The sequence below is a fragment of the Gopherus flavomarginatus genome, chromosome 1 (assembly GCF_025201925.1).
Source record: "Gopherus flavomarginatus isolate rGopFla2 chromosome 1, rGopFla2.mat.asm, whole genome shotgun sequence".
Classification (NCBI taxonomy): Eukaryota; Metazoa; Chordata; order Testudines; family Testudinidae; genus Gopherus; species Gopherus flavomarginatus.
This window is the reverse complement of record NC_066617.1, coordinates 113806083-113819538: the sequence shown is the minus strand read 5'-3', so window position 1 is coordinate 113819538 and position 13456 is coordinate 113806083. Positions and strand designations below refer to the sequence as shown.

The 13456-nt window shown below is 40.2% G+C and overlaps 1 protein-coding gene across 5 annotated transcripts in view; it reads left to right on the top strand.

Annotated features, from left to right (window-relative positions):
• The window catches only part of BICD1 (BICD cargo adaptor 1), a 310709-nt gene extending 298814 nt beyond the window's left edge, over positions 1-11895 (top strand). For 2 of the 5 annotated variants that reach the window (XM_050918364.1, XM_050918391.1), the window contains exon 9: positions 6049-11895. In XM_050918364.1, coding sequence (XP_050774321.1) covers positions 6049-6139 — 91 coding nt within the window. In that variant the 3' untranslated portion in view covers positions 6140-11895. The remainder of the gene's footprint in view (positions 1-6048) is intronic. The other 3 variants (XM_050918401.1, XM_050918373.1, XM_050918381.1) reach the window with 3 other exon arrangements.
• The last annotated feature ends 1561 nt before the right edge of the window (positions 11896-13456 follow it).

The following is a 13456-nucleotide window of genomic DNA, read 5'->3' as shown; positions in this document are numbered from 1 at the left end:
GGGTGAATTTCACTCCTTCACTGAGGGGGAAAACAAGATCTGTGCCTGAGTTAAGTTCCACTTAAGCCCTATTTTGAAGACTTAAGAGGTGCAGAGGCCTTGTGCTGCTCTCAGTAAATGGATGAATTTCACCCTAAATGTCATCCTTTTCTGTGTTCCCCCCACTCCCCCACACTCCCTTTATTGAGGATGACCAGAATAGGCAAAGAGCTAATTCAAATCCCTCCCCTAATGCCAACTCTGTTTACATGTTGTTGCATCACACTAACCGCAATACAAAGGAAAGTACCATCATAGTAAATTACATTGAATTTTTTCAAGGTAAAACAAATCCAACTAGGAAAATATTTGGGCCAAAATATACAAGCCCAGGTTCCTAGAGTTAAGTTTCGACCTCCATATGTTATGAGGCTCAATAATACAAGGTGCTGAGAATTCTGACATTGACCTAGCTAGTGGGTCTACTCATGTGCTTAAGCATTTAGCTGGATCAGTGCTCAGTCCACTGCAGGATAGAGCCCCCAAGGAGAAGTGGATTGATTTCAAAAGTGCTGAACCCTGCTTCCCCTGGTGAGTCCCTCCTAGAGAACCTCATTTTTCAAGGTGCTGGACACCCTCAACAGTGATTGAAGCCAGTGGGGGTTGAAGGTACCCAGCACCTTGCAGGTTTCATTCTGTATTCAGGCATCTTCTATGTAAAGGCCTAAACGTAGAATTAAGAGCCTAATTTAAGGCATGCTAGATAGGGATTTTCAGAGGAGTCTAAAGGGGAGTTAGGTGCCCAATTGAATTCCAGTGGGAGTGAGGCACCAAACTCTCTTAGGCTTCCCAAATTTGAAAACTGTGGCCTGCCATAATAAAACCACAGTGGTGGTGATGTACCACATTCTTTTTTGTCTTTGAACAAATGGAACTATGAGTACTCCTTTTTTTTTTTTTGGTTTCCCTAATTAAATCCTTTATGTAAATATTTACACCTTTTCAACATGCTATAAATACCTTTGGCATTTCTAATTGATCCATTCCCAACAGCAGACTAATTGCAGTCCCTCAGTCAATATCTGCAATGCACCAAAATTCTGTCCTGGAAGGATAATATATACATGAGACAGTGCAGTTTCAAGAGCAGTTGTGCTTCACTGTGCTTGCCAAACAGACTATATTACAGGGGTCAGCAACCTTTCAGAAGTGGTGTGCCAAGTCTTCATTTATTCACTCTAATTTAAGGTTTCATGTGCCAGTAATACATTTTAATGTTTTTAGAAGGTCTCTTTCTATAAGTCTATAACATATAACTAAACTATTGTTATATGTAAAGTAAATAAGGTTTTTTAAAATGTTTAAGAACCTTCATTTAAAATTAAATTAAAATGCAAACCTCCGGTCAGGTGGCCAGGACCCGGGCAGTGTGAGTGCTACTGAAAATCAGCTTGTGTGCCGCCTTCAGCACGTATGCCATCAGGGCTGGCTCTAGGTTTTTTGCTGCCCCAAGCAAAAAAAAATTTGGCTGCCCCCACCCCAGCCCTGGGCTCTCCCCTCCACTCGCACCCCCTGCCACTCCAGCCCTGGGCTTCCCACACACACACACCCACATCCTGTTGTCCCAGCCCTGGGCTCTCTTCCCCACCCCCACACCTGCACCCTCCTTCCGCCCCAGGACTGGGTCACTGGTAACTTGCTCCCAGGGCGGGTCATTCAGCAGGAATTTTGGATGTGCACAGAACACAGACAGGATTGGTTCCCATATGGTTACAGAACTGCAGTAAAGTGGAACAGTTTTCAGCTTGTGAGATTGGAGGATATCTGGATGCATATTATAAGATTGTCCTCCATAAATGAGGAAAAGTTGAGGTGCCTTTATTATTCTTTTGTTCCACTCTTTGTTTCTATGGGGAATTTGCCAATGCAATATCACTGTCTTTCTTTTAAACAAATAAAACTTAACAAAAAAAAAGGCAATGGCTGTTGAAAATAGCAATTCCAGTCCTAAAAACCACTGGGAAGCATTTCTTGCGCAATTTTATCTACTTTTTCTATAGCAAATTACAGTGGATCAGTATATTTGATTTAGGAGAAATGAAGTGATAGCTGCCCAAATTGAGCCTGAACACTTTTGAATTTTGAGGTGTTCAAATCTGGAAGGCAGGTGCTAGATTCCCTTTCTGAATATTAGCTAAATCTGGAAAAGTCGATTTCCACTTCCATGGCTCAGAAGTCGAAATCTTCCTGCGTGCCTGGTACTGTATCTAAAGCTGCCCAGGTCCAGTAGAGCCTCCCCTCCCTGACTTTTCATTTTTGATTCTAGTGGGATCAACATACCTCCCTTGCTAGGCTTCAGATAGAGAGGGGCACTGTCCATTTAGTCCACCCAATTCCTTCTTTGGGGGCTGCAAGGTGAGGTCACACCAGTATCCCTAATCCAGTCTGGGGATGTCTTCTGAAGGAGATATCTGGGACAAAGCCTTCTACTCCTTGGGCACACTTGTTCCCCATTCACAGTGCCATCCCGCTCTAGCAGTGAGCTCTCCATTCACAGCAAGCTGCAGCATGAGGTTTCACCTACCATACTCCCTCCCCCTCCCTTTCCTCTTGATAGCAGCCAAGGGAATGCTGGGAAATGTAGTTCTTTTCCTGCTCCAGGGCTGGCTCTATAGGCAGGGAGCTAACCAAGGAACTACAGCTCCCAGGGACCCCTGTTGGTTCTCAGCTTCCGGGCTGGATCCCTGTCAGCTGCCACTCCTGAAAATGGGCTGCCTCAAGCACCTACTTGCTTTGCTGGTGCATAGAGCTGCCCCTGCATGCCATAGGTTGCTTATCCCTGCTATAATAGATACTGAGTTTAAAAAAAAGAAAAGACATTTCTCAGACAGCCTGAAAAATGGCAGGTGTTTATGGGCTGATTTTATTAACATACTGTAGCTGAAGCTTGATGTGCCTGATGCTTTACTTGAAAAATTAAGGACTGTAACTCAAGCAGGGCTCAGATGTAAAAGCTTTCTGGCAGTGCAATTCACCCCTGCAAAGACAGCTTGGCCAAATGAGATGCTGTAAGGGGTGAAGTTCACCCTGGGTGAATATCGTTTCTAGACTAGTATTTAAAACAATAAGCAATGAAACCTGTCTTAAGCGACAAACCAAAGTTGGTTAGAAACCAAACAAAACATTACTGGAAATCTTGGGGCTGTTTTAAAGTGGTTGCTAGCATTAAAGCAGCAGTTCTTAAACTGTGGGTTGGGACCCCAAAGTGGGTCGCACCCCCATTTTAAAGGGGTCACCAGGGCTGCCTTAGACTTGCTGGGACCCAGGGACTGAAGCTGAAGCCCAAACCCCACTGTCCGGGGCCAAAGCAGAAGCCCAGGGCTGGAGCCAAAGCCCAAGGGCTTCAGCTGTCGGTGGCGGGGCTCAGGTTACAGGCCCCCTGCCTGGGGCTGAATCCCTTGGGCTTTGGGACCCCCACCCGAGGTGGTGGGGCTTGGGCAGACTCAGGGTTCAGTCCCCCCTCCTGGCATCGTGTAGTAATTTTTGTTGTCAGAAGGGGGTTGTGGTGCAATGAAGTTTGAGAAACCCTGTATTAGAGGGTACTTGTCAGTGGTGCTGCCTCTAAAGGCAGGTTTCAGTGGATTTGAACAAATGCACTAGTTGGTACATTGTATTCAAAGCAGAGGAAACCTTGCTTCTGAACTGGCACCCTCAGTTTAGTATGGATCATCATATGAACATATAAAATCCGTAGTGTGCAAATCAAATGACATTTGTTAATTGCTGTTTAAATTTGATCCCACCATTTTGCCCATGCATTCATTTACCCTCACAACATTCTTCATCTAAGTATGTAAACAAAAGTTGTGTGTCACAGTTCAGGGCAACATCACCTGTCTTCCCCTCTGTGGTCCACCAGGGGCCAGGACCGGCGCTAGTGTTTTTAGCGCCCTAGGTGCACGGCCATTTGGCTGCCCCGCGAGCTGGTCCCGCAGCTCCGGTGGAGCTGCCGCAGCCGTGCCTGCGGGAGGTCCACCGGAGCCGCGGGAGCAGTGGACCGTCCGCAGGAATGCCTCCGGCAGCTCCATTGGAGCCGCGGGACCAGGGGGCCCTCTGCAGGCACGACTGCGGTGAGTCCACTGGAGCCGCCTGCTGCCCCCCCCAGCAAAATGCTGCCCCCCAATAATCCTGGCACCCTAGGCGATTGCCTAGGCCGCCTAAATGGAAGCACCGGTCCTGCCAGGGGCACCCACTCTCAGGCTTCCATTTCTCCAGCCATTACCTTTGTTTGGTAGAGATAGAATGCCTAAGCAGGTTTGCTTTGCTTTTCTCCTCAGAGACTATAAACAGCGTAATTACCCAGTTATAAGCAGGGATCCTAGTTTTCCATGATAAAAAAAAATTAAAAATTAAAATCTGTGGTTTTCCACAATTAAAATAAAATGCTGAATTTTAGTTTTTCTAGCCACATAGGATGACCAGATGTCCTGATTTTATAGGGACAGTCCCAATTTTGGGGTCTTTTTCTTATATAGGCTTCTATTACCCCCAACCCCTGTCCTGATTTTTTACACTTGCTGTCTGGTCACCCTATAGCCACACTATGTATAGGAATCAGCTGAACACAATGTTTTATTGATAGATTTACAAATTTTAAGCAAGTTTGAAGCCTACCAGTGCCATCAATCATTATAATAAAATATAATTAATAGAATTCCAATTTGTAATCTACAGCCTTGCTGCATACAAGTACAGAACCATTAATATGAAATTTGTCCTTGCCAAACTCAGTGACAGGATCTTTAGGGGTGATTTTTAAAGTTTTCAGTATCTTTTCCTAACTTTAATTACTCACATGTAGAGGCTGAAGTGAAATTTGAGATGCATTAAAACACAAACCCTATCCATCACTGAGTAACCAATATATGCCAGAAGCAGTTTATTGGAGTGTGTTTAGCTATGTACATTTAAAGTGCATTCAAAAATCAACCACAAGAGGGGGAGATTGCACACACTGAATAAGTGACACTGGTATTTTTAGTAAAATATAGTTAATAGTTAATATATGTTTTTATTTTTTCACAAAATGTAAAAATTAAGAGTCTCTGTAAAAACACAAATTCCGTGTTTTTTTGCCACAAACAGATTTTTTGGATCTCTGGTTATAAAGTACCACACAGCTTTTTCTAAGCAAGCACATTTTTTCTTAAGGTAAAAGCTTTACAGGAAAAACATATTAAAACAATAAATGAAAGTAGCATGTGTGTAAAAAGTTTACTAGAGATCACCCCAACTCAGAAAGAGCTCTGGTAGGAGTCAGTTGTTCAAACCACAATAGGCAGTTTTCTGTGGTTACAAGTCCATAACTTCATTGGCTCAGAACAAGCACTCCTTCATACAGTTTGAGTCTTCAATGTGCAGAAACTGTGGATAGACAATCAGCCAGAGAATGGGTCCCCTCCTCAGGGCAAAGCTTCAGAAGGCTGGGTCTTTGCATAACTGGAGGTGGTAATTTGCATTCACCTCCCCCCAGATATTTCCTAGGAACCCCACTTCACTTTGTGGTTAGATGGACCATTAGTCTGACCCAGAATGGCCATTCTTATGTTTGTCTATCATATTGTTTAATATAGTCATAATACTTCCCAAGGTTTATACTGGCCATGTCTCCCCATTAGAGAAGTCACATACAACCCCACAATCATATATAAACTTTGCAATTTTAATACAATGGGCACCAAAGATACATAAACTTAATTCAATAAGATTAAATTTAATTCAATAAGCTTATCCAGGATATTACTAGAAACTGCTATATCTGTGCCAGTGTGGTGCTAATTGGACAGCAGGACATCTTTAGCATCTGATTTACATGTGCAAGGGCCATTTTGTATGTGCATATTAGGGATGTTACATATGCAGATCACTGCCTGAATTAAATGGAGGGTACAAATTTGCAAGCTGGGTTTCATCCCCTTTGAAAATCTGTGCCCACACCTGTTTTGTTTATGTTTGTGTAAAGATTTGGCCATGTGTTTTAAGCACTTTTTCTCTTCTTTTAATTTTCAGTCCTAATGTAGCCCTTCCAGAAGAGCAGCCACATTCCAGCTCTCAGTGTGCCCCTCTCAACTGTCTCTCCAAGCCTCCTCCTTATTCCTAATCTTCAGATGCAACATAAGAGAAAAAACAAACAAACAAACAAACGGGAGTGGAGCTCACACAACAAAGGTATAAGTTGCTCCCAAGGATTCAGTAGACAATCCTTCCTTGTTGCTGCATTTAACTCTGGATTCATACCCAATGACTTTTTATGGTTCCTCTAATTATATTCAAACTTTGCTATCACACCTGAAGTTTAGTGAAATTTAACAAAGTGAGAAAATGTTCCTCCCAGCTGCTTGGCTTTACCTCTGAAATATTGAGAGACTTAAGCCAATATTTTAAAAAAATGTTACAAAATCCTATTTTCACATCCTCTACGTTCAGCCATACGAACCAGTTCAGATTTTCTTTTCTGTCATTAAGAGTGTGATATTTATTTTTATTTTATTTGCACCATAATTTTGTGTTTATAAAATGTGGTCCTGGTTTTTGGATTTTGTTTTGTTTTGTTTCTCTTTTTGGTGAGAGTTGTATTTAATTCATTTTATTTTTAAAAGACAACCAGAAATAGCTTAAGTTAAGAATGATTGAGTCGATATTTTAAAAAATATGATGATTGTTATCTTGGCCACAGAGTATGGCCTAATTTTTTTATTGCACAAAAACATTGAAAATGGGGTGAACTGGAATGTTAACAGTGACTTTATATTTTGCTGCTGCACTGATATTGTTTATGCACTTGTTTTCTAATTTCTATTACACTAGCTGCTGGTTTTGTTCTCGGTCTTCACTGGAAGCTAATTATTAAACCTAAGAAGGAGATTAAAGAATGATGCTTTGATTTTCATTCAGTTATTTGCTTACATTTTAAGTATATTTATGCATTTCAGAAAAGTAGATGAATTGGTGCTTTTTCTGGGGGGTGTGGGGAGAGTTCTGTTTGGTATCTGAGAAAGAAAAGCTAAAATAACCTGAAGTAAAATGTTGTGTGTTAATTAAAATCTTCTGGTTTTGTTCCTGCTCCCAAATTGAGGGTACTTGTTTGAGGCCTTACCAGTGAAAGGATAAAGAGTAAGAATGGTGAGGTTATATACATTTAGCATGAGATTTTCTATGGTGAAATACCTCATGCATGTAGGGTTAATGGTTTGGATTGAAATTGGCAGGATTTTACTGTAGTGCATTTTTTCCCTTGCCAAATATTAACAAATACAGAACCTTAGTTCATTGTCAGTTTATGACAAATACTCAGGTGACCTATGGTGCACAGTGTTTCTAGTTAAAGAATCTCTCCTCTAAAGGCTGGATAAAGCTGTGTTGCAGAGTAGTGGATTTTCACAGCAAAATGAAGGATAGCTGAATTTATTTTGCACAGAATCTGACAGCAAGGCGAGTAGCTAAATAAGCTGTGGTGTCTTAGCACCTTTGGGCTTCTTATCTGATCATCAAGATGGAAAAATACAAGTACTGCCCAGTCAGTTGCTAATTAGCATACTCCTTGCTCTTGGTCAGTGGCCTTAATTTATTTAAAGAAGACAGGCGTTGATATTTCCATGTTCCTGTCTGTTCCTTCTCTGTGGGGTTAATATGATCCACAAGATGGAAATACAAATGCAGCTTACGATTTGCAGCAATTAAAAAAGAAAAATTGTTGCAGATATAGTTGGAATAATTCAATATAACTGAATTTGAGGAAATGAGCACAGTCCTCCAACATTAACAGTACTTACCAAATGTAATAACGTACAGTATATAAGTGGAGGAAAAAATCAGCGGCCAATCAGTGTGCCTAACAATCATTACCATAGTACCAGTAATGAAGGTGCTGTAAATAGAAGTATCCTAATGTAATCAACAATGTACACTATATAACCTTGTCAGAGCCATTGAGCTAATATAACAAAACGTGTAGAATTGGAGGTGGAGAAAAATAGAAACAAATTCATGTAAAAGTCTGATCATACCAACCTAACAATTCTTTGCACTGTTTCTATACATGTTTCCAAGATGTTCACTTCTTGTACTGCATTCACATAACTATTTAGTGCCATACATAACCTACTCTTCTAACAGAAAAGTCCGATAAAACTTGTTTAGTATTATCATGCTGTTTGGCACTAAGATTAGCTGCTATGTAGATTTTTATTAAAGAATTGTTTTGTCTGGGCAAATGTTGCCTTTAAAAAGCACCTCGGAATACCTGACGATGTTAGATCAGTGTATTATTATTCCTCAGTGGTAGCGTCTGTGTCCAACAAAGATAGCTACTGCATATCAGTTAAGTGAGAAAAGAATTAGCATTGCCACATTGCATACAGTTGCTGTAAACTGTATTTAGAATATTATCTCCTGTTTTCATATCCAAACCAGACATCTATTGAAACTACAAAGAACATTTCTTCCCCCTAATTTAAAAACAAATTCTAAAAAAATCCTATACGGTTTAGTTTCTTTTTATATAGATATGAATCTGTGGAGAAAATACTTGTTTTGAAATATTCATTCAATAATATATTCATTTTTAATTGTGATTTGCAAAGTAAAATTAGCAACTCTGAAAGACTGTAATGGTATGCCTGTTTGGATCAAGAGTTATAGAAGAGTGTTCCATGGATTAGAAATTTTGGTCATGTTTTACAGAAATAAGTAGTTTTTTTTTAAAGTTTTGATTCTCCTGTGATGCTTTAATTCCTAATCAATTTATAATTTTTTAAATATAATAAAGCAAGAATACATGCTTGAAATTGAAGAGATCTAGGAAAGAACCAACTTAAATGTAAAAATGACTGTGGTTATTGCATTGTAAGAAATAAAGCTTTGTAGGCCCCAGAGCAGTCTTGCCTCTTTTGTCAGTTCACTGGGGGAAAAAAGTATCTTAAACTTCAGAAAACATAAAGCCTTCTTGGTTAGATGGTAATTAGTGAGGTAAAGTTTTACCAAATATCTGGTAGGAATTGTTTCTGAACACAAAAAATCCAACTTGTTTTTAATGTTGGCAAAATGTTGTATATAGCCATTTTTAAAAATCATTCCTAACACATTGCCATCTATCCTGATTTTAAAATGAAAGGGAAAAAATGAATACATATATTCTTAGAGGCTAGGTATACTTAGAAATGCTGATGTGTATCCCCAACAGCAAAGAAACGTCTTTCAAAAGCTTGTCCAGACTTTCATATTAGAAATGCAGCTATTGTTCATAAAGAGGGCCTTGGAGTCTCTGGTTGTCAGGTAGCCTATAAATGCATGACCGTTTTGTCCTTTTTTCTGACCTTGGGAGAGTTGTTTCCTAATAGAAACAAATGATCCATGTCTGAACAGCCAGTTACTGGAAATTTGTGGAAGGAAAACAAAATAAACAGTGTAAATCAAATTCAAATATAAGGTGAGAAGAAAGTGAATTAATAGAAAATTGTAAAATGGGAGTGGGGAAGAATATATGTTCTACCAGCGTCAGAAGGTAACCTTGAGACTTTTATAGAAAGAGAAAATATAGATCATTTCCCATCTCAAATCATGTAAGGGTCTTTGCCTTCTAGACAGAGGCAGCAGGGAGATCCTTTTTAATTGATCTCTGACAGGTTGGCATCTCCATGCTTATTCAACCCAAGTAGAATTAATGTAATGATAGCTATACAGTAGGATTAGTAGACTCAAACTGTTTATTATTAAGATAAGGTGGAGAGTTTTAATGCCAAGATTATGCTTCAGTTTTTTTCCTGTTTAAAAATTTGGAGTGGTTTTAACCATTTGCCATACATATCTGTAAGCAAAAAGAGGAGGATGTTTTAAAAGATGATAAAAACATCACCAATGAAGGCTGCTAACCTGAAATCATATTAATATCAGTGTTTACATAAAGCAGCTAGTTACATGGGGAGCAATCCTGCTTACACTGGATGCAATGCAAGCAGAACTGGGCCCATATTATGCTAGCTACTTTAGAACTTCACCTGGCATCACTGGAGGAATTTTGCCATCAACTTCAATAGAAATGGACTGAGTGCGTAAGGAGGTTATAGATTACACAAGCTCTTCAGAGGTCTGTTCTCTTTCTCAAGTGATAGATGTACATCTGTTGGAGTTGCAGTAAATTTGTTTCTTTCTGTCCTGAAGAAGTCTTTATTTGAAAATGGCAGGCATTGATGTTTTACATTTGAAGCATGATCATTGCTTTATTTACCTCTTTAAAAATGATAGCCATCAATTTACTTCAGTTTTTCTCCTGCTGTACATGCAGTATGTCTTAAGGAGACATACAGTATTCAGAACTTTTTTCACCATTGATGGTGTTGGTTTTTTTAAATTTTTAAATATTCTGTGAAAAAGAAATACACAAAAAAACAACTAATTGCCTTTAGCCTTAAGGCACAAATGCACCTACATATGCAATATAAAGTTCATGCATGAGATTCTTTAAATCATGTAGCCTTTTCCATGAGTATGATGATGAAGCTAGAGAATTCTTTTTTCCTGTATGATTCCCTTACTCCCTGTGTCAGAAATGCAAGACGGATGTTACACAGAGTCTGTACCTTACATGATAAGCATGGTTTAAATCCTCCTTGCATTTTAATCTTTTTCCTGTGGAGTTCTTGAAAATTCCCCTCTATTAAATCTAAAGTCAACAAAGTGACAAACTGACGTGAGATAAAGGAAAATTCCCATATTCTATAAATGCAGTTCATTTGTTGTCAGACTCTGGGTGATGGGGCCTTGGGTTTCAATTACTGTCTTTATATGGAGGTGTTTGTTCTGCTCATCATTATTATGCTGTAATAGAAACAATGGAGATTATTGTATGGTTTTTCTCAGCATTAGTAAACATGGTTAAACAAATGGTTTTTTTATTAAAACTTGTGTTTGATTTAAAAGGTGTGCTGGAGATTAATGAACAAAAGAGGCTGACCCAAATGAACTGGTTTGCTAGCTGGTTCATTTAATCAGCTGTGAAGAAGAAATAAGAAAACTCTAGCTTTTAAAATGGTTACTATTATTGTTATTATTATTATTTATTTGTTTATTATTCACAGGTATGGCTTTGTGCACCATGCCAGTGGGTAAATTAAATGTATCTCATTAATTATTGCCCTACTAATTTCAAGCCCTATGGTTTGACTGTTAAAGGGTTAATTAACTTGATCCTTTGGGGAAAAAAATGTAAAAAACAAAAAAATCTGATGTTTTGTGACTTTTATAATCTACTGAACATTTCCATTTGCATGATGATCTGTATCTAACAAACCATACCAATTGCCGTGTTAATTTCCAAATAGTTTTAACATTGGTGATATTTGTGACAAACACAAATTTGTATACTGTATGTTTACTGCTGTTATGACTTGGCTACTCCTATGTTGAATTGAAATTATGTTGTAATGCCTTCCTGGGCTTAAATGATGGAGTGTTTCTGGATGGTGAAGAATACAAAAGTATATGTGCTCATTGACTAAAATATTGAACATGAGAAACTCTTCTTGTTGCTACCTTTTGTTTAAAAGCAAAACATGATGAATAATTCTTGGTTCCAAAAATGCATCATTTATATTTCAAGTTAACATAATCCCCATGTTAACCCTTTCCTGCCATGTTTCTTATACCTATAGATAATCCTAGGTGAATGCCTTGTGAGGGATTCATAAAGTATGTGCTTGTACATGTGTAGTATGACCATGCAGTCAAATGGTTGAGAAAAACAATCCAGTGCTGAAGAAATCAATTAAAAGAAGCCAATATACATATAATTATGTTCCCATTAAAATTACAGTGTAATGTATTACTGTCCCAGTAAATAAACTGGCCATTTTTTGTTCATTTAATTCTATGCTCTCTCTCTCTCTCTCTCTCCCCTACCTTACTGTCTCTGTAAGTAGTTTGCTGTATGCTTTTTTTCCTTTTTGGGCGTGGGGGGGAGGGGCGTGTTACTTTCAAAAGTATCAGAATTAATAGAAACAGTTCCAGGTTTACAATGGTGCTGTGGTGCTGGGTCCACACTCAGAAGGGGCCCACACCAGCACCCAGATGGTGGCCCTGCTCCTCCCTGAGGCCCCACCCATGCTTGGCCTCTTCTCCCCAGGGCCCTGCCCTTGCTCCTTATGGCAGTAAAAATGTAGGAAAGCATAACCCTCCCACTTTTAAAAATGATGGGGCCCATCTTCCAGTGCCCCTGTTGCCAGGTGTCCAGTTTTTCAACCAGAAACTCCAGTCGAAAAGTGGACCTGGCAATACACTAAAGGTCTAGTTAGAGGAGTAAGCACAATCAGCTTCCCCGCCAGAAGGGTGGGAAGAGCAGCTACTGCTGCCTGGAGGACTGCAGCTCAGCTGGAGAGAGAGAGAACTGGCTCCCAAGGACCTGGCTCCGGCAGAGAGAGGTAGGTACTGGCTCTGTGCTGCACCCAGGAGGATCCTGTCCACACACTCACCCCGCTGTGCTCTTGCCCCTGGACCCTGCCTTGCTCAAAGACTGACTCCCCATCCCCCCCAGTGTGCTCTTGTATCCAGCCCCTGCCTTGCTCTGGGGACTGACACCCCAGTTCTGCCTCACTGTGCCCTTGTCCCGAGCCCCTGCCTCACTCGGGGGACTGACACCCCTGCCATGCTTGTCCCTGGCTCCTGCCTCATTCTGGGAACCAACCTGGGCAGCCCCCTGCTAGCCTAGCCCTGGTCTCCCCCAAGCTCTGCTAGTACATAAGAACGGCCGTACTGGGTCAGACCAAAGGTCCATCTAGCCCGTATCTGTCTACCGACAGTGGCCAATGCCAGGTACCCAAGAGGGAGTGAACCTAACAGGCAATGATCAAGTGATCTCTCTCCTGCGATCCATCTCCATCCTCTGACGAACAGAGGCTAGGGACACTATTCTTTACCCATCCTGGCTAATAGCCATTTATGGACTTAACCACTATGAATTTATCCAGTTCTCTTTTAAACACTGTTATAGTCCCAGCCTTCACAACCTCCTCAGGTAAGGAGTTCCACAAGTTGACTGTGCACTGCGTGAAGAACTTCCTTTTATTTGTTTTAAACCTGCTGCCTGTTAATGTCATTTGGTGACCCCTAGTTCTTGTATTATGGGAATAAGTAAATAACTTTTCCTTATCCACTTTCTCCGCATCACTCATGATTTTATATACCTCTATCATATCCCCCCTTAGTCTCCTCTTTTCCAAGCTGAAGAGGCCTAGCCTCTTTAATCTTTCCTCATATGGGACCTTCTCCAAACCCGTAATCATTTTAGTTGCCCTTTTCTGAACCTTTTCTAGTGCTAGAATATCTTTTTTGAGATGAGGAGACCACATCTGTACACAGTATTCAAGATGTGGGCGTACCATGGATTTATATAAGGGCAATAATATACTCAGGCCTTGGCTACACT